The sequence below is a fragment of the Bubalus bubalis genome, chromosome 6 (assembly GCF_019923935.1).
Source record: "Bubalus bubalis isolate 160015118507 breed Murrah chromosome 6, NDDB_SH_1, whole genome shotgun sequence".
NCBI lineage: Eukaryota > Metazoa > Chordata > Mammalia > Artiodactyla > Bovidae > Bubalus > Bubalus bubalis.
In genome coordinates this window covers 105,585,844-105,610,879 of record NC_059162.1, presented here as the reverse complement: position 1 = coordinate 105,610,879, position 25,036 = coordinate 105,585,844, and the positions used below count along the sequence as shown (strand labels likewise).

Here is a 25,036-nt window from a genome sequence, read left to right as displayed (position 1 = left end):
TCTTGTGTTGTTGGAAGAGGGTGTTTGCTATGACCAGTGTGTTCTCTTGGCAAAACCCTATTAGCCTTTGTCCTGCTTCATTCTGTACTCCAAGACCAAATTTGCCTGTTACTCCAGGTGTTTCTTGACTTCTTACTTTTGCATTCCAGTCCCCTGTCATGAAAAGGATATTTTTTTTGAGTGTTAGTTCAAGAAGGTCTTAAAAGTGTCACGTGAGGGTATGTTCCTTGGTTCTTTGTCTCGTCACAACAAAGATTTGGAGCAACGGACATTAAAGCCCTCGGCACATCACAACTCTCGGGTCTTGGACAAACCGTGTTACAGCTCTTAGGCAAATCAGTGTTACAACTCCATTTTATTTATAAGATAGCAGGAGAATCCAAGACTCAAAGAGAAGAGAGTGGAGGAGTGCGTGGGGAGGGAGGGAGGGAGAGGGAGGGAGAGAGAGAGAGAGAGAGAGAGAGAGAGAGAAAGAGAGAGAGAGCGCGCGAGAGCGAGAGAGAGAGAGAGAGAGAGAGAGAGAGAGAGAGAGAGCGCGAGCGCATGCACGGGAGAGAAAGTCCCAGAGAAAGCGCTTTGGCTCCTCCTTTTATATGTTTTTTCCTCCACCTGGGCCTGCCCTCTGCAAATTGGGCTTAGCCAGGAGTGCTGTTTGTTCTGTTTGTTCTGCCTGAAGTCTTCACTCTGGTCCTCGGACCTTCCTTGTCCTTTAGCCACCGCCATTTTGGACTCCTTTTCCCTATTCTACCTACCTAACATAAGTCTTCATAGAAGCATTCAACTTCAGCTTCTTCACAATTACTAATTGGGGCATAGACTTGGATTACCATGATATTGAATGGTTTGCCTTGGAAAAGAACAGAAAATTACCTAGCACTATTAAATCTCAATGAATATCAATGATGATGATTACTATTATTATTAGGAATTGCTGGCTTACAGGACATGTGCATCTTGAATTATTACACATTCTTCTAAATGATGTATCAATTTATACTATCAGCAGCATGTAAGTTCCATTTTCCTAATTCCTAACACATGGTACTAATTTAAAACTGCCAATCGGATGAGTATGGAATTGTTATGTAGGTAGAATAGGGAAAAGGAGTCCAAAATGGCGGTGGCTAAAGACAATGAAGGTCCGAGGACCAGAGTGAAGACTTCAGGCAGAACAAACAGAACAAACAGCACTCCTGGCTAAGCCCAATTTGCATAGGGCATGCCCAGGTGGAGGAAAAAAACATATAAAAGGAAGAGCCAAAGCGCTTTCTCTCGGACTCTCTCTCCTGCGTGTGCGTGCGCTCGCGCTCTCTCTCCGTCTCTCTCTCTCTCCCCACGCACTCCTCCACTCTCTTCTCTTCAAGCTGTAACACTGATTTGCCTAAGAGCTGTGGCATGGTTTGTCCAAGACCTGAGAGCTGTGACACGCCGAGGGCGTTAATGTCTGTTGCTCCAAATCTTTGTTGTGACGAGACAAAGAACCGAGGAACATACACTCGCGTGACAGATATTAATCCTTTAATGTTTATAAATGTAATGAATATTGTCTAGTTTTTGGGTTGTCATCATGCACCAACTTTTAAAACTTGTTACTGCAGAATCAACAGTTTTAATCTAATAATATTTTCCCTTATGGTTTGTGCTTTTTGGATCTTAAGAAATTCTTCTCTATTTTGATATCATATTTGTATTTCCTTTACTCCATCCAGTGTTTATTTTTAGATATGGTTTGAGGTAAAAATCCATTTTTTTTTCGTTTGGAAAAAAATGTTTCAGCGCCATTTATTGAAAAGTTCATCCTTTAGTAGCTGCTGCTGCTGCTAAGTCGCATCAGTTGTGTCCAACTCTGTGCGACCCCATAGACGGCAGCCCACCAGGCTCCCCTGTCCCTGAGATTCTCCGGGTAAGAACACTGGAGCGGCTTGCCATTTCCTTCTTCAATGCATGAAAGTGAAAAGTGAAAGTGGAGTCGCTCAGTCGTGTCCAACTCTTAGCGACCCCATGGACTGCAGCCTACCAGGCTCCTCCGTCCATGGGATTTTCCAGGCCAGAGTACTGGAGTGGGTTGCCATTGCCTTCTCCGCATCCTTTAGCTACTGACGTGTAATGCCCTCTGTGTTATAAACCACGTTCCCATGTGTAGTCTTCATTTCAACCTCACAACCTCCACAACCTTGCTTATTATTATTACTTTCTACTGGGGATGCTTTCCTTTAAAAAGGCTCTTCTCCTGGCTACATCTCTCTCGTTCTTCAGATCGCAGCTCAAACGTCATTCTTTCATACCTAGATTATGTCTACATGTATGTCCCATCTCAGTGACCCCGTAACTCCAAAAGTAATGGAAGGACGGCAGTGGACAGGAACTTCTGGTTAGTTGTTGCCAGGCTGTTGCCAGGGCGGCTGTAGAGGAGGCCGCGGAGGGGAGGAGCGTCCAGAGTTCTAATGACGGAATCCAGCGGGCGCCTGAGTCGCCCCTGAGTGCGTCACCACGCGCGGTCGGTCGGGGGCGGGGCCAGGTCTGAGTCACGTGGCTTGGTTGCCTACGCGCTGCTGGGCCGTGGGAAGATGGCGGACGGAAAGGGAGACGCCGCCGCCACCACCGGGGCTGGGGCTGAGGCTCCGGTGGGAGCCGGAGCCGGAGACGGAACCGAGACTGAGTCCATGGCTCGGGGCCATAGTCCCGCATCTCCGGCGCCGGTAGCCTCCGGATTGCGACCCTGTCTGTGGCAGCTGGAGACAGAACTGAGGGAGCAGGAGGTGTCGGAGGTCTCATCTTTGAACTACTGTCGGAGCTTCTGCCAGGTGAGGGGCGGACTGGCTGGCTGAAGGCGGCGGGGCGGGGAGACCAGGGGAAGAGGCCCCGGATCCGTTGCTGCTGCCGGGGCTGGACTGAAAGGCGCCACCTCCGTGTCTTGCCGCGCCCCCGGGGCCGGGAAGGCCCAGTTCGAAAGCCCAACCGCTGGCCCCCGTCCGCCAAGTGCCCGACTTTGGCCACCGCCAGGGAGGGTAGCGCTGGGTCAGACTGAGAGCTGGGAGGGCGCCGGCGGCTCCCTAGAAGGGCCGTGCCCTGTCGTCGTTGCCTGTCCCCCAGCCGGGTGGTTGGAGCGCCATTGCCTCTTGAAAGATTGATTGCTCCTTTCTGCCAGGAGATCCTTTTTTGAGTGCAGATGTCCAAATTGAAATGCCTGGATTTTCCTACATAATTCGGAGATATATGTTGGGGCCAGAGACTTATCTTTGGAGTCAATGTCTTTTGGGCCCCTCAAAGGTATGACAGTTGGCTTTGAAAGGCGTCTAGGGCTTTCTGTTTAGGGATGGTTGGAGCTGGTTGGTTGTTTGGTTTTGGCTGCCTTGAGGGGAGGGTATTAAAGCTGTTCTTTCGCCTTTTCTATGTTCTTTGGAGAATTGTGCTGCCAGAAATGAGGCTCTTAATCCTTGCAATGGTTATTTGGGTCTTTGAGTAGAAGAGGATTGGGAAAGATGTGGAGTGTGGTCTGTTTTGGCAGTTCTATGACCATTTCTGTGCCATAGTGGGTCCTAACCTATGATTATCTATTTCTTGGTATGCTGAGTTTTCTTTCCATGATCACGTCGCGATTTTTCTTTGTAAATTTGAAGATGTACCATGATTATTTCTTCCTCTGCTTGTTCTAATCAGGTTTTGGAAGCACCCCTCTGCTTCTCACCTGGTGCACCTTAAAGAATGCAAAATAATCGTAGTGTGTTGGCACTTGGGCTCTTAATGAGTAGTTGAGCGTGCAGAATAAATTGCGGTGTGCCAAAGTTATTATTTTGAGGGACAATTTGCTCTGTTGGTCCGGAGGATGATCAAAAATTGACTTGATTGATTGCTTTTCTCCCTCCTCTCTGCTGAGCCAAAAGCGCTTCTCCTCTTGAATAGATTTTGTCCTTGCCAATGAATCTTTTCCCTACATTGTATCACTCCAGTTTGTCTACAACCTGCAGCCTTTACCCTGAACTGTGAAGTACTAAGGTGTCCTCTGCATTTTCACTCTCAATGAACATTCTTACTATACAGATTTACAAACTTTTACTGACTCCATAGAATGGTGCCAGACACTTTGCCAAGTGCTGAGGAAACATGAATCAGACAGCATTTACCCTTGATGAGTTTACCATTTGGAGGAGGTAGTAGAAATAACAGTATTGCTGATGCAGTTTTGGTGATGATGGAAGAGGATACCTTGTACAAAGGGGGGGCGGGGCTCATGGGACATCTTTTGGGAAGACAGTCAACTAGTAAAAATAAATGTAAAGGTTAACTACAGACTGTAATACATATCAATACTTAGAAGTAACTGGGAGAGGCCAATTTAGATGGAGTGGCCTGAGAAGGCCCTGTGCCTGAAGGGTTGAAAATGAGTCTTGTTAAGTATGGGAAAAGTAGGTGGCATTGTAGTGTTAATGGTGGAGAAGAGAAGGAAAACAGTGCTTTGGGAGAAGAGGGAACTAATTGGACCAGGATTAGTGAGGAGGAGAGCAGAAGAACTGTTGGTTTGGGATAAGCCTTCTAAGCTTTCGTAGTCTTCTTGGAAGGATAGCAGGAATGGATATAACCAATCAAATTGAAGCTTGTCAGAGAATAACACACACACACACACACACACACACATTGCTTTAAGCCTAGTACTGGCGGATTTGATTTTGACTGATTTTTTAATGTATTGTCTTTGCAACACTTAAGATGCGAGGGCACAGAAGAATTTTTAAAAGAAAATATTTTTGTAATTTTTTTTTTAGTGAATTTTTTTTTTGGTCTGAAATTTTCTTGAAACAGTTTTTTACACTAATAAAATAAAAGTATCAGTGACAATATGTAGTAATAGAAAGCACATTGGATTGGGAGTTATTTGGGTCTTAATTGTGACTACTGCTTACTTGCTCTAGCTAATAACCTTGGGCAAAATGTGACTGTGAGATTCTGTTTTGTTTTCTGACCTTTATCTGCTTGTAATGCTTTATACAAATAGAGCAGAAAGTTTATTTTCAATTCTTCACAATATTTGTCACATTATTTTGGCACATTTTTTCCCATAGCCCAGTCAACTTAGGGTGTCCTTTCTTATCAGATACAGAATTTTTTTTTTAATTTTTATGATGAAGTAGGAATAATTTCACCATCCAAATTTGGTTGAATAGCTTTTGGTTTCACATTGGAAAGGCAGAGTCAGATTTTTTCACCTACTGACTGTGTGTGTGCCTGACATTGCACTTAGTGCTGGGAATAGGGACCTGTCCTGCAGGGAGTACCTAAGGAATGTGTGAAGAGAAGTAGTGATGTTAGATTATCATAAAGGCCTCATCTGTGCTCTCGGGGATGCTTAACTGCCACAAAAGGTATTTTTATCATGTGTGTAAGTTAGAGATATTGTCTTAGGGACTTAGAGTGCCCAAAGTAGAACCTCCTGCAACAGGCTGGGACCATATTCCCTCTAGCTTTTGCAGCACTTAAAAGAAATGGCTCTGTCTTTGGAATTGCACCAAATCAAGAAATAAACTAGCATATGAAAGGATAGAGAAGCTTGTTTCATTCTGGGCATGTTTTCAATTTTCAGAAGTTTGTAAAGATGATCAAAATGAAACTTCATAAGTAATAGTTACTAAGAAAATGATTTTTAGATGAAGTTGTAGTCAGTGAAAATTTGTATTCAGTGACAGTTGGATGTGGATTTTTCTTTCCCCCTTTCCCTCAGTTCCTTTTCTAAAAACATTGTCTGCCAGACATTGTGGATAAAATTAACTCTAGAAAACAGTCTTTCTTTGTTCTGCTGAAAAATTGATGATATCCTCTCAGGTTCTTACTATGTTTTGGGAACCCAGATTCCTGAAGTTTTCCAACTGGTTGGTGTATTTGTAACACAGATTTTGAAGACTTTTACAGTAGACTTCATTTACAAAATTGACATTATTGAGTGAATGATTATACTTTGAGAGTATTGGGCAGTATACTGCCCAATATATATCAATCAAAGTATATTGATTATACTTTGAGAGTAGCTTTATGAGTAATCCTTGTTTATGAGACACTTCCAGTTTTGGACTAACAGTGACTTTGTAGATTTTTAAATGTTAACTCGGTGAGTATTGAATATATTTCAGTTTTCCCTAGATTAGTGATTGGGTCCAAAGGCCTAAGTCAGATTGCCATTCTATACCATCTTTACCATTTAAACTAGCTGTGTGACCTTGGGTCATGTTAATTTTCTTTAAACCGAAGTTTCTCATTTGCAAATGTAATAATAGTACTTACTGTTCTCTATGTAAATACATTGTTGTGTGGACTAGATAAAACAATCTCTATAAAAAGCCAATGGCTCTGAAACTGAGTTTTCCGGATTTCTTGGGATGAAAAGTCGTAACAGGCTTGCCCCCAGCTTACTTTTCAGCTCTTAAGTAGCCAGTCCCACCACCCCAGTTCTACTCTTACTCAGAATTACTGTGCTTGGATGCCATGGACCAAGTATGGGAGCTCAGTTACTCTGTGACTAAAATTGTGCCTACAGGTTTTTAGGTGCATTATTTTGGAAAGATGATCTTAATTGTCATTGGATTCATCAAGATCCAAAACACACCTTAGGCTTTCAGTAAATGTTTCCCAGGTGACTGATCTACAAAGGATGGCATTACTACTTTAACAAGAACTCAGTTCTTCAAGCATTTTTAGGTCTTTCCCTTTCATTGTGCTGTGAAAAGTGAAAGTGACAGTCCCTTGGTCCTTTCCAACTCTTTGTGACCCCATGGACTGTACAGTCCATGGAATTCTCTAGGCCAGAATACTGGAGTGGTTAGCCTTTCCCTTTATCAGCTGAAGCACAGGGGAAGCCTAAAAATACTGGAATGGGTAGCCTGTCCCTTCCCATTGGATCTTCCCGACCCAGGAATCAAACCAGGGTCTCCTGCATTGCAGGCGGTTCTTTACCAACTGAGCTATCAGGGAAGCCCCCTCATCATGCTGTTCTGTCCTTTCTCACATTTTCTGCATGGCTGACTTTCCTTCTCTAGGGCCCTGTGCAAATGTCACCTTATCTGTGACGCTTTCTTTGATTTTAATAGATTTCCTTTTAGTTGTTTGCTTTCTTTTGACACTTTGCATATACCTGTTGTTCAGTCGCTCAGTTGTGTCCAACTTTTTGCAGCCCCGCGGACTGCAGCACACCAGGCCTCCCTGCCCTTCACTATCTCCCAGAGCTTGCTCAAACTCAGGTCCATTGAGTCAGTGATGCCATCCAACCATCTTGTCCTCTGTCGTCCCCTTCTCCTCCCTTCTATCTTTCCCAGCATCCAGGTCTTTTCTAATGAGTCGGCTCTTTGCATCAGGTGGCCAAAGTATTGGAGCTGCAGCTTCAGCATCAGTCCTTCCAATGAAGATTCAGGGTTGATTTCCTTTAGGATGGACTGGTTTGACCTCCTTGCTGTCCAAAGGACTCTCGAGTCTTCCCCAACACCACAGTTTGAAAGCATCAGTCGTGTGCTGAGCCTTCTTTATGGTCTCGCTCTCACATCCACACATGACCACTGGAAAAACCATAGCTTTGACTAGACAGACTTTTGTCAGCAAAGTAATGTCTCTGCTTTTTAATATGCTATCTAGGTTCGTCATAGCTTTTCTTCCAAGGAGCAAGTGTCTTTATTTCGTGGCTGCAGTCACCATCTGCAGTGATTTTGAGCCCAAGAAAATAAAGTCTGTCACTGTTTCCTTTGTTTCCCCATCTATTTGCCATGAAGTGATTGGACCAGATGCCATATTTTTAGTTCTTTGAATGTTGAGTTTTAAGCCAGCTTTTCCACTCTCTTCTTTTACCTTCGTCAATAAGCTCTTTAATTCCTCTTCACTTTCTGCCATAAGGGTGGTGTCATCAGCATATCTGAGGTTATTGATATTTCTCCTGGCAATCTTGATTCTGGCTTGCATATGCCTATTTGGTTTTAACTCTTTTTCTTGCTGTCATGGTCTTAGTTCAGGCTTCATAATGTCCTTTTGCATCTCTTCACTAATCTTCCTTGCCTTCCAAGTGACCTTATCTACAGTCCATTTTGGTGTTCCTTCTAAATTATAAACATGATCTTGTTGGTCACTTTATTCACTAAAATTCTTCCTTTTTTTTTTTTTTTTTTGCCCCAAAGCCAAGATAAAATTCACACTTATTAACCTGGCAAGGAAAGCTTTTTAGGATCTGGACTGTTCCACCCCTTACACCCAACTTTCTCTCTCTCTTTTTTTGTCTATCTTCACCTCAGTGTTCATCTCTAAGTCTGCTTGATTAATCCCAGGGTCCTCCCTTAACTCATCTGCTTATCTATCCTTGAATACCTGGCTCAAGTAATAAGCTTTTTCAAACATTTTCTGATTTCATTAGATAGAATGAGGTGACTCTTCCACTTAGAATATGTACTCCAGTAGCATCTTGTACATCAGCATGGTACCTGAATTTTTTTTCCCATGTTTATTTCTTGTATTGACTAGTAAGCCAACAAGTCTTTGTTTTATTCTTGGTACCTAGAAATTAATACAATGCCTGGCCCACAGAAATAATTTGTTGAATAAATTTTGTAGGAACACCTAATGTAAAATCTGGTATGTTAAAAGGCAGATTTACTACAGGAAATTACTGTGAAGAAACAGGATAGGCGATTTTGGTCATTTCTTAGAGACATTACTTGTCAATTTGGCTTACATTTATATTAAGGTACAGATTTACATGTGTGAAATGAGGGCTAGAGTTGATGGAGGGGGGCAAATAGGAGACATCATGTAGTATTGAGAAAGATGCTAGGGCTTCCCAGATGGCTTAGTGGAAAAGTATCTGCCTGCCAATGTAGGAGACTCAGGAGACTCAGGTTCGATCCCTGGGTTAGGAAGATCCCCTGGAGTATGAAACGGCAGCCCATTCCAGTATTCTTGCCTGGAAAATCCCATGGACAGAGGAGTTTGGTGGGCTGCGGTTCATGGGGTCGCAAAGAGTCAGACAGGACTGAGCACACATGACTTGGAGATGCTGAGATAGCAAGGATCCGTCTTCCAAACTCCTTGAGGTTGGTGGCCATGAAGAGTCTTGAGCAATATCTTTTTATTTTTGCTTCTTTCAATTATTTAGTTTAAAGGATTTTTATTAAATGCATTAGCTTTTCTTCTTGTGCTGGCTTCTCTTGGGAGATATCTATATAGGAACTAGAGAACAGTTAGTTATAATCAGAAAAGCTAGTTTTTCAGTGCATATAACCAAAACATTATTGTAAATGTGATCTGTGAAGCAGTGGGAGCTTTGGGTGCTGTCGTTTACTGCGGTACCACCTAGTCTCTTATACTGTGGCCTCTAGTGACTTCTGTGCCTACCAGTGGATCATGCTCTCCTGAACCACGTTAGTAAAAAATCTAAATAGAAAACATCACTTATTTCAAGACTGCAAAGGCATTCGCAGACCAAAAAATATTTGTTTTCATTCTGTTCTAGACACCTGTCACCTGTCCCAGAGGTCTCCCTTGACTGTCTTATCTGAAGCAGCTCATCCCCATCTTTTTTTGACTCCTTAACACTCCTTTATAGTTCTTTTAATCACTGACTACTGTCTGATATGTCTCTTTGTCTGTATGCCCACTTGGACTGTAAGCAGCATAAGGGTGTTGATTGTTTTGTTTACCCCTACCTATATTAGTCCCTGGCTTTTAATAGCTATTCAATCAGTATTTGTTGATCCTTTGTCTCCTTCCTTCCATAAATCCTTGACTAGACTTCTTGAGAGCAACAAGTGAGTTTTAACCTATCTTAATCAAGAAATAAGAACTTTTTTTGTCAAGAAGGTCATGCTGCTTCCAGTAGGGATCAGGTCTTACTGTTCTTGTATTTTGATTAACTAAAAGTAGAATCTCGTTTTAATTTTGTTTACATTTTCTAAGAACTTCCCCTGGTTTCTTATATTCCACAAACATTTAAAGTAATGAATTTTTCAGCAAGGTTTATTTAGATTGAAGTATTTATTTTGGATATGATTGACACCATATTAGAAAACCCGAACATAGATTGCAAGTTGATATAAAAAAATAGATTCCTGAAACTTTCATTGCTGACATAGGCCAACATGGAAACCATGTGAAAAAATAGATATTTAATTTATTGAGCATCTTTTTGTGTGTCAGGCACTTGGGTAAGTGGTGGTATTTTCCTTTTACAGATAGAAAACTGAGACTCAGGGAAATTATGTAACTTTCCCAAGAGCACACAGCTGTGGTGAAGTCTGACTCCAGAGCCTATGCTGTTCTTTTTTAATCAGCATTTCCTAAATTATGTTTGCTCCATGAAATACATGTATTCATAAGTACTTCATGAAATAAGGATTCTGTGTTTATGTAAGTTGGGATGATGTTTCGAGAAATGCTTTTTTAAAAAATAGAAGACATACTGTGACGCCTAGAAAGACATTTAAGTTTAGTATGACATTTGCTAAGATAAGGCTGTCTATAAAACATTTTGCCATGTTCTAAACCTTGTATCAGCCCCCAAATCACATGTTTTGCCTTCATTCAGTTCAGTTCAGTCGCTCAGTCATGTCCGACTTTGTGACCCCATGAATCACAGCACGCCAGGCCTCTTTCATTATAGTAAAGCAAATCACTGTGGTGAATAGTTGATTGCCTTATGTTTCTGCACACCACTGAGTTTTGATTTCTTGGTTTCAGCCTAAATGACTGTGAGCTTTTTATAAAAAAAATTTCCCTGCAAAGTTTTTGCAGTTTTTAGATTATACTTATTGTCCCAAATGAACAATATTTTAATGTATTATAACTTTTTTGGAAATTGAGAATGAATTGCATTTCAGACATATTTTGAGTTCAAGTTTATTCATCTAGGTTTTCCTGTATTTCTGCAGCACAGCTAGCTTGGAAACTATTAATACTGATGTATTTATCTGTTTCTCCTCACTTTTGTGCTATACTGAATTCTCAATGTGTTTTTTTGAGGCCTTTTCTTGTCCTTTTTGGGGGGGGGGGGGAATCTAGTAGCTGATTGTGCTGACATTTATTTGGTTTTAAAGTATTTTTACTCCCAAAGAGATAACCTGAGTGTGCCACATTAGCCAGAACAGTAATGCCTTTTAATATGGACACTTACAAGGATTACTACCAGGTATGATAGAATAAATGACTTAGCTTGGGAATTGTATTTTTATGATGAATGATAGTATAAAATAGGTGTATTTTAATTTGTGATTTCATTTTCTTTTTTCATGTATATGTATATTTATATGCTTAAGGTATATAAGATATCTTAAGGTAATAAAACTGAATACTTATTTTTTGTTTTTTTGTGACTGCAGACTGATGCATGCTCTTTCTAGAAGTTTAAGACAAGACATAAATGCATAAAGCAGAAAGTGAAAGTACCATGCAGTCTCACTGTTTAACTCATAAACACATTCTAATTGTAAAAAATTAGAATAATGTAAAAGAAGAGAAAGTAAAGATGAAAGCTATCACATACCCTTTATATTTCAGTGCTACATTTTCTTTAGATAACAGTTTGGGAATTAAAAGTTATAATACACTAAAATATTTTTCATTTTCATCATTCATTCATATACTTACAGAATTTTTCTGTATGATATGTACTGTCTTTAAAAAGTGTCAAGTTTATATACTAAAACTTGCTTATTTCATTTAATGTAGATATCTTTTCATGTGGAAGACATGCATATTGACTACATTAAAAAAATAACTTCATGGTATTCCATTGAAAACTGCATCAATTTTAAATTGTGCAGGGAGCAAAACCGTCAACACTTAAAAAAATAATTATTCATTTGACTGTGCTGAATCTTAGTTGTGACACTTGATATCTTTAGTTGCAGCATGTGGGATCTAGTTCCCTGACCAGGGATTGAACCCAGACCCCCTGCATTGGAACGTGGAGTCTTAGCCACAGGACCACCAGGGAAGTCCCAACACTCTTAATTGAAAAAATTTTTTTAACTATAAAAGCAATGCTCATGGCAGAGTATATAAAGTTACAGAAAAGTTTAAGGGAAAACTAAAAGCCCTCTTCTGCCTTCAGTTCCTCCAGTCACTTGGCAGAGAAGTTAACAGTGTCTCATGTATTTTCAAAAATGAAAATATACACTCTTCTGAAATTTGCATTTTAATTTACTATATTGAGGACAATTTTCTCTATCAGTACACCACAATTAAGTCATTTGTGTTCTTTTTTGTTGTTATCACAAATAATACTGAAGTGAATAACCTTAAACATTAAGCACCAGTTATTTAAATCCATATCATGAATTTCTGGGATTGAAATTACAATACTGGACTAAAGAGAATGTTTTTTAAAATTTTGATAGATACTGGCCTTGCCATTTCTGATATTACTGAACTTATTAATATTTGCCCATCTGGTTGTGGCAGATAATTGCTATTACACTATTAAATTAACAACATTTGTGTATTTTTTCATGTGTATTAGGTATTTATTTTTTCCCCCTGTGAGATTTGTCTTTACTTTGTAAACATACCTCTATTTGAAAATGTTATTAGTTAAAAGTCATTAAAATTTGATTGTGTCTAATCATTCAGTGTGACCTTGTAACCTTAGGATTCCATGCTGTTTGAGATTCTCAAGAAGCAGAACATACTGTAGAGTTAGTTGTGGCCTAACCTGAGGCCGTTGGACTGTATGATACAATTTAGTGATTTTTGTGAGAGGTTTGTAAGTGTACTCATTTCCAGCAAACATTTATTGATCATTCCTATTTTGGGGAGATTTGGGGATCTTTAGAAAGACTAATTCATAGCTGAATCAATGGAAAGACCCTCGTGCTTTTCATTAGCTAACTTTTTTTCTGTGTTGTTATCTTTATACATTTTCAAATAAAGTTCCACTGAATGCATGTATTACCTTGAACCAAATCAGTTTGTTATGGGGCTTCAAATTGCTACTTAAATGAGATGACCTTTCAGATGTGATTCTCCTTCAAAAGTAAATAATTCTATTGGGAAACATTTGCTAAAGATTATTTTTCTAAGTCGTCTCCAAACATTTGCCTTGTGCATCCTTATTGAAATAAATGAATATTAAAATTTTTAATGCAATACCAATATATAAAGTACAAGGAAACACAGAAGTATAAAAAGGGTGAGGTTTTAAACACTAATTTAAATGTTCAATATTGGACTTCCCTGGTGGTCCTTGTGTAAGAATGCACCTGCCAGGGCAGGGGACACAGGTTTGATCCCTGATTTGGGAAGATTTCACATGCCGAGGAGCAAGTAAGCCCATGGACCACAACTATTGAACCTAGATTCTAGAGCTTTCAAGCCACAGCTGCTGATGCTGTGTGCCACAACTGCCAAAGGCCGCACACCTAGAGCCTGTACTCTGAAGCAGGAGAAGCCACCCCAGTGAGAAGTCCACGTACCACAACAGAGACCAGCCCCTTGCTCGCTGCAACTAGAGAAAGCTCACATGCAGCAACAAAGACATAGTGCAGCTAAACAAAAGTTTCAGTATTATATTTCTGCCCCTTGATGGGTTATCATTTATCCCTCTAGGGTAAATGGCCATCCCAGTGGAAGCTACTCGACTAATTTGAGCTGAAATTGTTTACATTCGTTGTTATGCTCACTATCCTTATTTGGCCCTTCCTTCATAGTGAAATCTTGATTCTGATGTTTAAAGGACTTGGTTAATGAGAATGTTAAACCTAAGACAGATTATCCCATGAAGTTCTAAAAGTAAGTATGGGTAAAACATCATGTTTGGTCAGTCATGTTTTATCGTCTAATGAAATGGAGAACATACACAGCAACGTACATTTGAAGTTACGAGGTTTCATTTTAAATCCTCATTCTGATCCTCTCGTGACCTTAAACTTTGCTGTGCCTCTGTATTCCTGTCTATAAAATAGGGAGTAATTAAAAAGTTCCTGATGCTGGGAAAGATTGAGGGCAGTCATATCCCTACATAATTACTGGAAAAACCATAGCTTTGACTATACAGACCTTTGTCTGCAAAGTGATGCCTCTGCTTTTGAATATACTGTCTAGGTTTGTCATAGCTTTTCTTCCAAGGAGCAGATGTCTTTTAATTTCATGGCTGAAGTCACCATCCACAGTGATTTTGGGGCCAAGAAAATAAAATCTGACACTGTTTCCACTTTTTCCTCATCTATTTGCCATGAAGTGATGCAGTGAGAATTTGAAATTAAATCTCCTTAGTTTGAATTTGTTTTGGTATATAGGCATATTAATCAAAGATATGTATCTGAAAAACTGTCTTAATCAAACTTCAAAAATAAGTTGTCAGTTATATTTAAAATGAGTAGCCAACAAGGACCCGCTGTATAGCACAGGGAATTCTACTCAGTGTTATGTGGCAGCCTGGATAGGGGAGTTGGAGGGAGAATGGGTACATCTATATGTATGGCTGAGTCTCTTTGGTGTCCACCTGAAACTATCACAACATTGCTAATCTGTGATACTCCAATTTGCTGCTGCTGCTGCTGCTAAGTCGCTTCAGTCGTGTCCAACTCTGTGCAACCCCGTAGACGGCAGCCCACTAGGCTCCGCCGTCCCTGGGATTCTCCAGGCAAGAACGCTGGAGCGGGTTGCCATTTCCTTCTCCAGTGCAGGAAAGTGAAAAGTGAAAGTGAAGTCGCTCAGTCGTGTCCGACTCTTAGTGACCTCATGGACTGCAGCCTACCGGGCTCCTCCGTCCATGGGATTTTCCAGGCAAGAGTACTGGAGTGGGGTGCCATTGCCTTCTCCACTCCAATATAAAGTAAAATATTTTTTAAAAAATCGTAAAAAAAAAAAAAGTTAGATCTTTAATAACTTGGCAAAGAATCAAAAAGCTAATAATTGTAAAATACCTGCTATGTACTATTCAGGGTTCTGGTCTACAGTGAGCTTATTGTCTAGTGGAGAAGATAAATATTAAACATTTTTTCCTATTGCATTTGCTTATTGTTACAGTAGAGCAGTAGTCAGTGTTTGATGGTCATATGTATTTATCCACCTTCCAACTAGTTTGTCCTTAGGTAACAGGAATGTAAGTAAAACAATTTCCTTGCCTAACTATTATGCAGTAATTTAAAACATAAATGTTTTTGAGTAAACAACATTATCTCTCCTTCCAGTTGGTGTAGACCATAGAGATGAATTTCCATGCCACTTTTCTATAATCAGCTTCATTGCCAAACAAAATTTGAAGCAAGTGTATGATTAAGAAGAGAAAAAAACCCACTAATTTCAGGGAAAGCAGGAATGCCAGAAATCCATCTTGAAATGGATGAGGGCTTCTTTATTTTAGGTTTGAAAATGCCAAAAAAACAAGTACCTCTTGAACATCCCAGAGCCATAAAATATTTGAGGTCAGGAGATTATTACAAAGGATCAGAAAGCTTTTGTTTATGTATATAAGGCGTACGTACCAAGACATACCAAATTGTATTTATCAGGGTTATTTGGCCATAGAGAGTAGGAATAGAGTTAGGTGGAACACAGGAGTGATCTTTTACTTCTTTATGGCATAGAGAACTTTAAAGTAGTAGGATTATGTGTGAATTTTCCTTTTTGCTGTATTTCAGTTTTTTGTTTTTGTTTTTTTTTTTTTCAAATTTAAACAGACAAAAAGGGGTACTCTTTCTATCCCCTTCTGATGTCTATGTCAGAAGCTTTCTCTATCTCCTTTATACTTTAATAAAACTTTATAAAAAAAATAAACAGGCAAAAAGATAGTGCTGTATTTATTGATATGAAAGGTTATCCAGGATCTGTTGTTTTTTATAAAAAATGTTAGAAAACTAAAATATACTATTTTATAAAGCAGTGATAAATGGAAAAAGTTTGAAACACGGTTACTAAAGTGTTATCATTTGTTGCATTTCAGTGAAGAATAAGTGGAACATTCCCTTTGTATTTCTTGTGTTTTTGTATGGCTTGTACTTATGCTACCCTTTTAAATTAATTTTCATTTTATCATCTGTTGTTTCAGTACTTGTCTTCGCTTTTTTCCCTTGTTGGATCCTGTTTTCTGGCCCTCATGCCTTTGACTTGCTTTACTCCCCTATTTGGGGTGTGAGTTACTCTCCAGTAGTTCCTGAGGAGGTTTCCCCTCTCTTTTGGGTTAGTTAGGCTGGGTATAGGAATCTAGGTTGAAAGTTAGTTTTGTGCAAAACTTTGAAGGATATGCTACTTTCCAAAACAAATATTTCCAACATACAAGTAGTAAAGTGCATAATGCTAAAATGAACACAACCTCAGAAATAATTGAAGCTACCTGTGTATGCCATGTCAGATTGTCTACCTCCCACTGTCATCCTGGTTTTGCTATTTAATGTTTCTCTGGCATCTCTTTACTTTGTATGTGTGAATTTTAATACAATGTGTAGTATTATTTCTTACGTTTTCCAGCTGTGCTTAAATGATGCACTATATAACACTAGTGGTAAAGAACCCACCTGCCAATGCAGGAGATGTAAGAGATGTGGGTTTGGTCCCTGGATTGGGAAGATCCCCTGGAGGAGGGCATGGCAACCAACTAGTATTCTTGGCCTGGAGAATCCCGTGGGCAGAGGAACCTAGCAGGCTACAGTCCACAGGGTCACAAAGAGTCGTACTGAAGTGACTTAGCACGAAGGCATGCACATGCATTCTTCTGAAGCTTTTTGAATACTAAGAGTTATCTAGTTATATGTATACTTTTTGGTATATATAGTTTTGATAACATTCATTTTTTGATACATTCATGATATGTAGTATTTCATTATGTAAATACATCACAGTTCATTCTTTTATTAATGGATTTGGAGGCATTTACATTAACTGCTGGGGTAGACATCTTTTCTTTGTATTTTTATATATGGATGCAAGAATTTCTTTCAGGGTATATGCCTTGAGTGGAATTCCTGGGTTCATACATAGGCCTATCTTCAACTATAATAAATATTGCGAAGTTATTCTCCACAGTATTTGTAGCAGTTTATGCAGTTACCAGTGTTTGAAGAGTTACTATAGGCCTGTATTCTTGTCGATACTTGGTGTAGTCAGACAGTTTAATTTTAGCCATTCTGGTGGGTGGACTGTGCTATCTTACTGTGGGTTTTTGTTTTTCTGATGTGAAGAGTTGCTTATCTTTTTGGTTACATTTATTGCTATTCAGATTTCCTCTTTTGCGAGTTATCTTTTCCCATTTTCTGCTCATTTTTCATTTGGATTGTCTTTTTCTTAACAGGTTTTATGAAAGTATATTCTAGACATGAATTCTATGTTGGTCATTATTTCAGAATTATATTTTCTTCAGTTTATCTTTTCACTTTTTGTATTACCTTTATGTGCAGAATTTTTACATTTTATTGCAGTGAAAATAGTAAATCTGACAATTAAAATGTAAAACTTATTAAAAAAATTTTTAATGGTTTTGTACATTTTGTGGACCATTGTCTTTTCTTAAAAATAGCTTTACTGAGGTATAATTGACATACAGTAAACCTCTCATATTTAAAACTTGATAAGCTTTGGCATATTTTTATACCCATGAAACCACAGTCAAAATAATGAATATACCCATCACTCCTAGAACTTTCTTCTACTCCCATTGTATTTCCTCTTTCTTACTTTCCTTCCATAATAACTTTCCATCCTCACTCAGTTATGCTGCTTTCTCTATAGATTAGATTATAGATTATAGATTATATTCCATTTTTAGAATTTTACAAAGAAAACCTATACAGTCTCTTTGTTTTTTTTTCAGCCAGTATAATTATTTTGAAATTCTTTTATGTTGTATATATTAATAATTAATTTCTTTTATTGCTGAGTATTCTTTGTATGGCTTTATCATGATTTGTTTGTCCATTCACCTGTTGGCCATTCAGCTTGTTTCCAGTTTCTGGCTAATACAAACAAAGCTGTTTTGAACATTCATGTATAAGTCTTTGTGTGAACAAATGCTTTCTCTTTCTCTTGGGTAAATGAATGGCTGGGTCACATGTCAGGTTTTTCAGAGTAGTATCGTTTTACATTCCTAACAACAATGTATGAGAGTTTTAGTTTTCCACTTCCTGATCAACACATGGCCCTGATCAACACATGGCGTAGCCAGTCGCTTTATTATAGTATTAGCCATCCTAAAATTAGTGGCAGCTCATTGTGGTTCTTATTTGTATTTCCCTAGTGATTTTTGTTGGGTATCTTTTTACCTGCTTATTTACCAACCATATATCTTCTTTGGAAATGTATCTTTTCAACTCTTTTGCCGACTTGAAAAAATTGGATTGTTTTCGTGTTGTTGAGTTTCAAGAGGAGTGTGTGTGTGTTTCTGGACCCAAGCCCTTTATTTAATATATTCTTTTTTTTTTGCTTTTTTAAATGTTGTGGCTTAGATGGCAAAGGGTAGACAGATTGGAGGTGGTGATTTGTATCACCTTTAAGTTACACACATTCTGTCACTGGTTCACTTGGTATCTCTGGAGGGAACACCCTTGACTGTGATACAAATTCCACTGTGCTGAGGGTGGGCATGAAGAGAGCCTAAGGTGCTCACTACCAGCTCAGGGAGAGCAGATGAACTGAGGCAGAACAACATAGTGTCAGCCACACGTTGTGGACTGAACTGTTGGTAAACTCACACAAGACACCATCAAGAACCTCAAGGAAAAACTGGGTGAGACATTAACAGGAAAGAGAAGGCCTACATTACTAGATGGCCCTAGGAGCAGCCAAGCCATGGCTTGTTGGCATGTATTTTCCTAGGCTGTGGCTTGTCTTTTTACTCTCTTAACAGTGTCTTTTGGAGAAGGCAATGGCACCCCACTCCAGTACTCTTGCCTGGAAAATCCCATGGATGGAGGAGCCTGGTAGGCTGCAGTCCATGGGGTCATGAAGAGTCAGACACGACTGAGCGACTTCAATTTCACTTTTCATTTTCATGCATTGGAGAAGGAAATGGGAACCCACTCCAGTATTCTTGCCTGGAGAATTCCAGGGACGGGGGAGCCTGGTGGGCTGCTGTCTATGGGGTCACAGAGTCGGACATGATTGAAGTGACTTAGCAGCAGCAGCAGCAGCAGCAGCAGCAACAGTGTCTTTTGAAGAACACATGTTCTTAATTTTGACAGAGTTCAATTTATCAACTTGTTCTTTTATTGATGATAGTTTTCATGTTATATCTGAGAATCTGCCTAACCTAAGAGCACAAAGATGTTCTGTGTTCTCTTCTGTGTTATTGTTTTAAGTTTTACATTTAAAGATCTATGATCCATTTGGAGTTACTTTTTGTATGTTGTGTGAGTGATGGATGGAAGTTCTTTTTTTAAAAGATATGAGCATCTAAATGTCCCAGCAGCATTTGTTGAAAAGACTGCTTTCCCACTGAATGGAGAAATCTCCTTTGCACTTGGCTGAAAATCAATTAGCCATATGTATGTAGGTCTATTTCAGGACTTTATTCTGTTCCATTGTTCTGTTTGTATACCTTGATGCCATTACCACACTCTTGTGTTGCTTTTTTCAAACAGAAAATACAATATTATGAGAGTATATTGCTCACAGATAAGAAGTAGAATGGTGGTTGCCAGAGGGTGGAGGGTAGGGGGATGGGGAGTTACTGTTTAATGGGTTTGATTTCAGTTTTGTAAGATGGAACAAGTTGTGTGGATGGATGTTGGGGTGGTAGCACAGCAGTGTAAATATACTTAATATCATAGAACTGTTCGCTTAAAAATTATTAAGATGGTAAATTTTGTTACGTGTGTTTTGCCACAGATTTTTTGTTTGTTTGTTTTGTTTTTAAGCTATATTGCACATTGTCTGGTGCAAAATGAGTACTCAGTCATTTCAGTTGAATGTTTTTAAAAAAAATCAAGACCACTGTTAGCTGGCAAACAATGGACATAGAAGTTTGACTCCCCAACTGAAAGGCATTTTTATTTCACTGTTTTACATAGCTGCCTCAATATTGTAATCTTCCCCAGTGATAAAGCTCAGATTTTAAAATTTTCGTATTCAAGAAGTATCCTAGATCTCTTTAGTAGTAGTGACTTACTAAAACAGAAATGGGAAATATTTGAATTTATCCTCCTCGCTTTCCCCACTCTTCCTGTTCATGCTCACCCACTTCTGTTTCTTGAAAATAGCTCTTCTTAAATCTCAAGACATACAGTTAACTTTTTTGGGTATTTTTTTACATTGTGGTAAAGTATGCATAATATAAAATTTGCCATTTTAGCTATTTTTAAGCATACATTTCTGTGGTATTAAGTATATTATATTGTTATGCAACCATCAGCACTATTCATCTCCAGAACATTTTCATCTTCTCAAACTGAACCTCTGAACTCATCAGACATTAATTTGCCATTCCTCCCTGTTTCTTGCCTCTGGTAACCACCATTCTATATTTTTGTCTATGAATTTGACATAAGTGGAAACATATGTCACTTTGTGGCTTGCTTATTTCGCTGAGCATGATGACTTTAAGATTTATTGACTTTGTAGCACATGGAGAAGGCAATGGCACCCCACTCCAGTACTCTTGCCTGGAAAATCCCATGGACGGAGGAGCCTAGAAGGCTGCAGTCCATGGGGTCTCAAAGAGTCAGACATGACTGAGCGACTTCACTTTCACTTTTCCCTTTCATGCATTGGAGAAGGAAATGGCAACCCACTCCAGTGTTCTTGCCTGGAGAATCCCAGGGACGGGGGGAGCCTGGTGAGCTGCCCTCTATGGGGTCGCACAGAATTGGACACGACTGAAGTGACTTAGCAGCAGCAGCAGCAGCAGCACATGTCAAGTCTCCCTTTTAAGGCTGAATAATATTCCATTGTGTTTATATGCCACAATTTGTTCATCTATTCCTTGATGTATTCTTGGATTGCTTCTACCTTTTGTAAATAATGCTGCTATGAACATGGATACAAATAACTCTCCAAATCCGTACTTTCAGTTCTTTTGGGTATATATCCAGAAGCAAAATTACTGGATCATATGGTAATTCAGTTTAATTTTTGGAGAAACCACCATACATTTTGCACAGTGGCTGTACCATTTTACATTCCCATCAACAATGCACAGGGGTTCCAAATTTTCCACATCTTTACAAACAATTGTTATTCTGTTTTATCTTTTCAGGTGCTTATTGGCCACTTGTGTATCTTTGGAGAAGTCTAAGTCCTTTGCCTATTATTGTTGGGTTGTTTTTTTTGATGTTGTGTTTTAAAACTTCTTTATATATACTGGATATTAATCCTTTAACAGGTATATGATTTGGCAAATATTTTCACCTGTTCTGCAGGTTTTCTTTTTACCACAAGGATAAGGTCCAGATTTCAGGGTAGACAAGTTTTTATTTTGATATAGTTCAGTTTATATATTTTTACTTTTGTTATGTAATGCTGTTGGTATCATATCTAAGAAATAATTTCCAAATCCAATATCATGGAGTTTTTTCCCATTGTTTTCTTCTAAGAGTTTTATGATTTTAGCTCTTAGATCTATTTTTTTTTCCTTTTTTCTTTATTTGAAGTATAGTTGATTTACAGTATGTGTTAGTTTCAGATGTACAGCAAAATTATTCAGTTACTTTTTTTTTTCAGATTGTTTTCCATTGTAAGTTATTGCAAGATATTGCATATAGGTCTCTGTGTAATACAGTAAATCCTTCTTGCTTATCTGTTTTATGTGAAGCAATTTGTATCTGTTAATCCCATAGTGCTCCTAACTTATCGCCCACCTCCCCCTTTAGTAACCATAAATTTATTTTCTGTGTCTGTGAGTCTGTTTTTTGTATATAGATTCATTTGTAGCATTTTTTAGATTCCATGTATAAGTGATATCATAAAGTATTTGTGTTTTTCTATCTGATTGACTTCATTTAGTATGATATTCTCTAGGTCCCATCCATGTTGCTGCAAATGGCAATATTTCATTCTTTTCTATGACTGAGTAATATTTCATTTTGTGTGTTTGTGTGTGTACATGTACACACATACTTGTACGACATCTTAAGTCAGTTGTCTGTTGATGGGCACTTGAATTTTTTCCATCTTGGGTACTGTAAATAGTGCTGTGAACATTGGGGTACATGTATCTTTTTAAATTAGAGTCTTTGTCTTTTTGGTATTTGTACCCAGGAGTAGAATCGCTAGATCATGTGTAGCTCTCTTTTTCGTTTTTGAAGTAACCTTCATGCTGTTTCCTGTAGTATCTGTACCAGTTCACATTCCCAGCAAGAGTGTAGGAGGGCTCCCTTTTCTCCACACCCTCTCCAGCATTTGTTATCTTCATACTTTCTGATGATAGCCATTCTGACTGATGTGAAGTGATACCTCATTGTGGTTTTAATTTGTGTTTCTCTAATAATTAGTGATGTTGAGTATCTTTTCATGTACCTGTTGGTCATCTGTATGTTTTGTTTTTGGAGAGATCCCTGTTTAGGTCTTCTGCCCATTTTTTGATTGTGTTGTTTGGTTTTTTGATATCGAGTTGTAGAAGTTATTGGTATATTTTGGATATTAATCCCTTGTCAGTCATATCATTTACAAATGTTTTCTCCCATTCCCTGTTTCAAAAAAAGACATTTCATTTTGTTGATAGTTTCCTTTGCTGTGTAACAGTTTTTAAGTTTGATTAGGTCTTGTTTAGGGTTTATTTTTGCTTTTATTTCTTTTCCTTGGGAGTCTGATCTTAGATCTATTTTGAGTTAATTTATGTATATGGTATACAGTAAGAGACAAATTCTTTTCCATATGAATATTCAGTTTTTCCAGTAGCACTTGTTGAAAAGACTGTCTGTTCCTCTGCTGAATGGTCTTGGCACCTTGGAAAATCATTTGACCATATATATGAGGGTTTATGGCCCTAGTGGTAAAGAACTCACCTGCCAGTGCAGGAGACATAAGAGACGCCAGTTTGATCCCTGGGTCTGGAAGGTCTTGTGAAGGAAGGCATGGCAACCCACTTGCCTGGAGAATCCCATGGGCAGAGGAGCCTAGTGCGCTACATACAGTCCATAGGGTAACAAACAGTCAGACGTGACTGAACCAATTTAGCACACACAAATGCATGCACATGACGGTTTATTTCTGGACTGTCTAGTCTGTTTCGTTGGTCTTTGTGTGTTTATGCCAGTACACACTGCTTTGATTACTGTAGCTTTGTAGTAAATTTTGAAATCAGAAAGTGTGACATAGGGAAAAAAAAAAAAGTGTGAGATCTACAACTTTATCCTTCTTTTCAAGTTTGTTTTGGCAATTCAGGGTCCCTTGAGATGCCACCCCCCCTCGCAAAACTGAGATTTTGATAGGGATTTCATGAATCTGTGCATTGCTTTCTGTAGAATTGACATCTTACACTGTTGTCTTCCATTCCATGAACATTTTTGTGTCATGTCTTGCAGTTTATTTGTGTCTTTAGCATCTTTGATTAAGTTTTAATATTATAGTTTTCAGTGTGTAAGTCTTTCACTTCCTTGGTTAAGTTTATTCCTCTGTTTTTAAAATTTGTTAATTTTTGGCTGCACTGGGTCTTTGTTGTAACCCATGGGCTTTTCATTGTTGCATGTGGGCTTTCTCTAGTTGTGGCACAAGGAGGTACTCTTCATTGCAATACATGGGTTCTCAATTTGGTGGCTTCTCTTGTTGAGGACCACAGACTGTAGGGCGGGTGGGCTTCAGTAATTGCAACACATGGGCTTAGTTGTCCAATGGCATGTGGGCAGACCTGGGGTTAAACCCATGTCACTTGCATTGGCAGGCATATTCCTAACCACTGGACCAACAGGGAAGTCACTATCCCTGTATTTTTGATGCAATTATAAATGGAATGGTTGACTTCTCTTTCAGATTGTTCATTGTTGTTGTATAAAAACACAACTGAGGGAATTCCCTGGCGGTCCAGTAGTTAGGACTCTGTGCTTTCATACCTGGCTGGGGAACTAAGATCCTGCAAGCTGTGTGTTGCAGCCAAAAACAAAAAAACAACACAGCTGATTTTTGTGTGTTGATTTCATATTGTGCAACTTTTCTGAACTTGTTTATTTGGTTAGTTTTTTTGATGTTGAAGTTTCAATGTTTTCTACATATAAAATCATGTCATCTGCAAACAGTGATACTACTTTTCTTTCCAATTTGGATGCCGTTTATTTCTTTTTCTTGCCTAATTGCTCTCACTAGGACTTCAAGTACTGTATTGAATAGAAATGGGGAATGTGGACATCTTTCTTCCTGACCTTAAAGGAAAAGCTTTAAGTCTTTCACCATTGAGTATAATGTTAGGATTTTTCATTCATGATCTATATTATTTTGAGGTACTTTTCTTCTGCTCCTAGTTTGTTGAGTGTTTATCATGAAAGGTTACTGAATTTTTCAAATATTCTTTCTACATCAGTTGAGGTGACATGTGAGGTTTTTTCGCTTCATGCTCTTAATGTGATTTTCATATGCTGAACCATCCTTGCATTCCAGGAATAAATACCACTTGGTCATAGTGTATAGTTTATTTTAATATGCCATTGAATTCAGCTTGCTAATATTTTGTTGATGATTTTTGTATCGTAAGGGATATTGGTCTGTAGTTTTCTTTACTTGTAGTCTTTGGCTTTGATATCAGAGTCATGCTGGCCTCATAGAATGAGTTAGAATTTGTTCCTCTTCAATTTTGGGGGGAAGTTTAACTGTTGATACTGTTCTCGTTCAAGCTCTCTTCCTTTCTATTATTGATAACTTAGATGAAGATACCATATAGATGCTGTAGTAATTAAAGATATCATAAACATGAAAAATTTTATTCAATCACAGTAGTAATGAAAGGATTGTAAAATGAATAAACAAAATACTGTATTTGCCCTATCCATGTGACCTTGAAAAGATTGTATTTAGGTTGTAATGTACAATAATTGTGATAATTTCTCAATCTATTGATATTTTACATAAATAATAGGAATATAAATTGGAACAAATTTTCTGGTGCAAAATTTAGCACTATGTAAATTCTTAAAAATTATGCATCCTTTGACCCATCAATTCT

At 38.6% G+C, this 25,036-nt stretch overlaps 1 protein-coding gene across 3 annotated transcripts in view; it reads left to right on the top strand.

Moving 5' to 3' along the window:
- Window positions 1–2,517: 2,517 nt before the first annotated feature.
- Window positions 2,518–25,036, top strand: part of RLF (RLF zinc finger) — an 80,523-nt gene continuing 58,004 nt past the window's right edge. Inside the window, exon 1 of one of the 3 annotated variants that reach the window (XM_044945204.1) lies at window positions 2,518–2,804. In XM_044945204.1, the coding sequence (XP_044801139.1) occupies window positions 2,568–2,804 (237 nt within the window). In that variant the 5' untranslated portion in view covers window positions 2,518–2,567. The remainder of the gene's footprint in view (window positions 2,805–25,036) is intronic. The other 2 variants (XM_025289018.2, XM_006061924.4) reach the window with 2 other exon arrangements.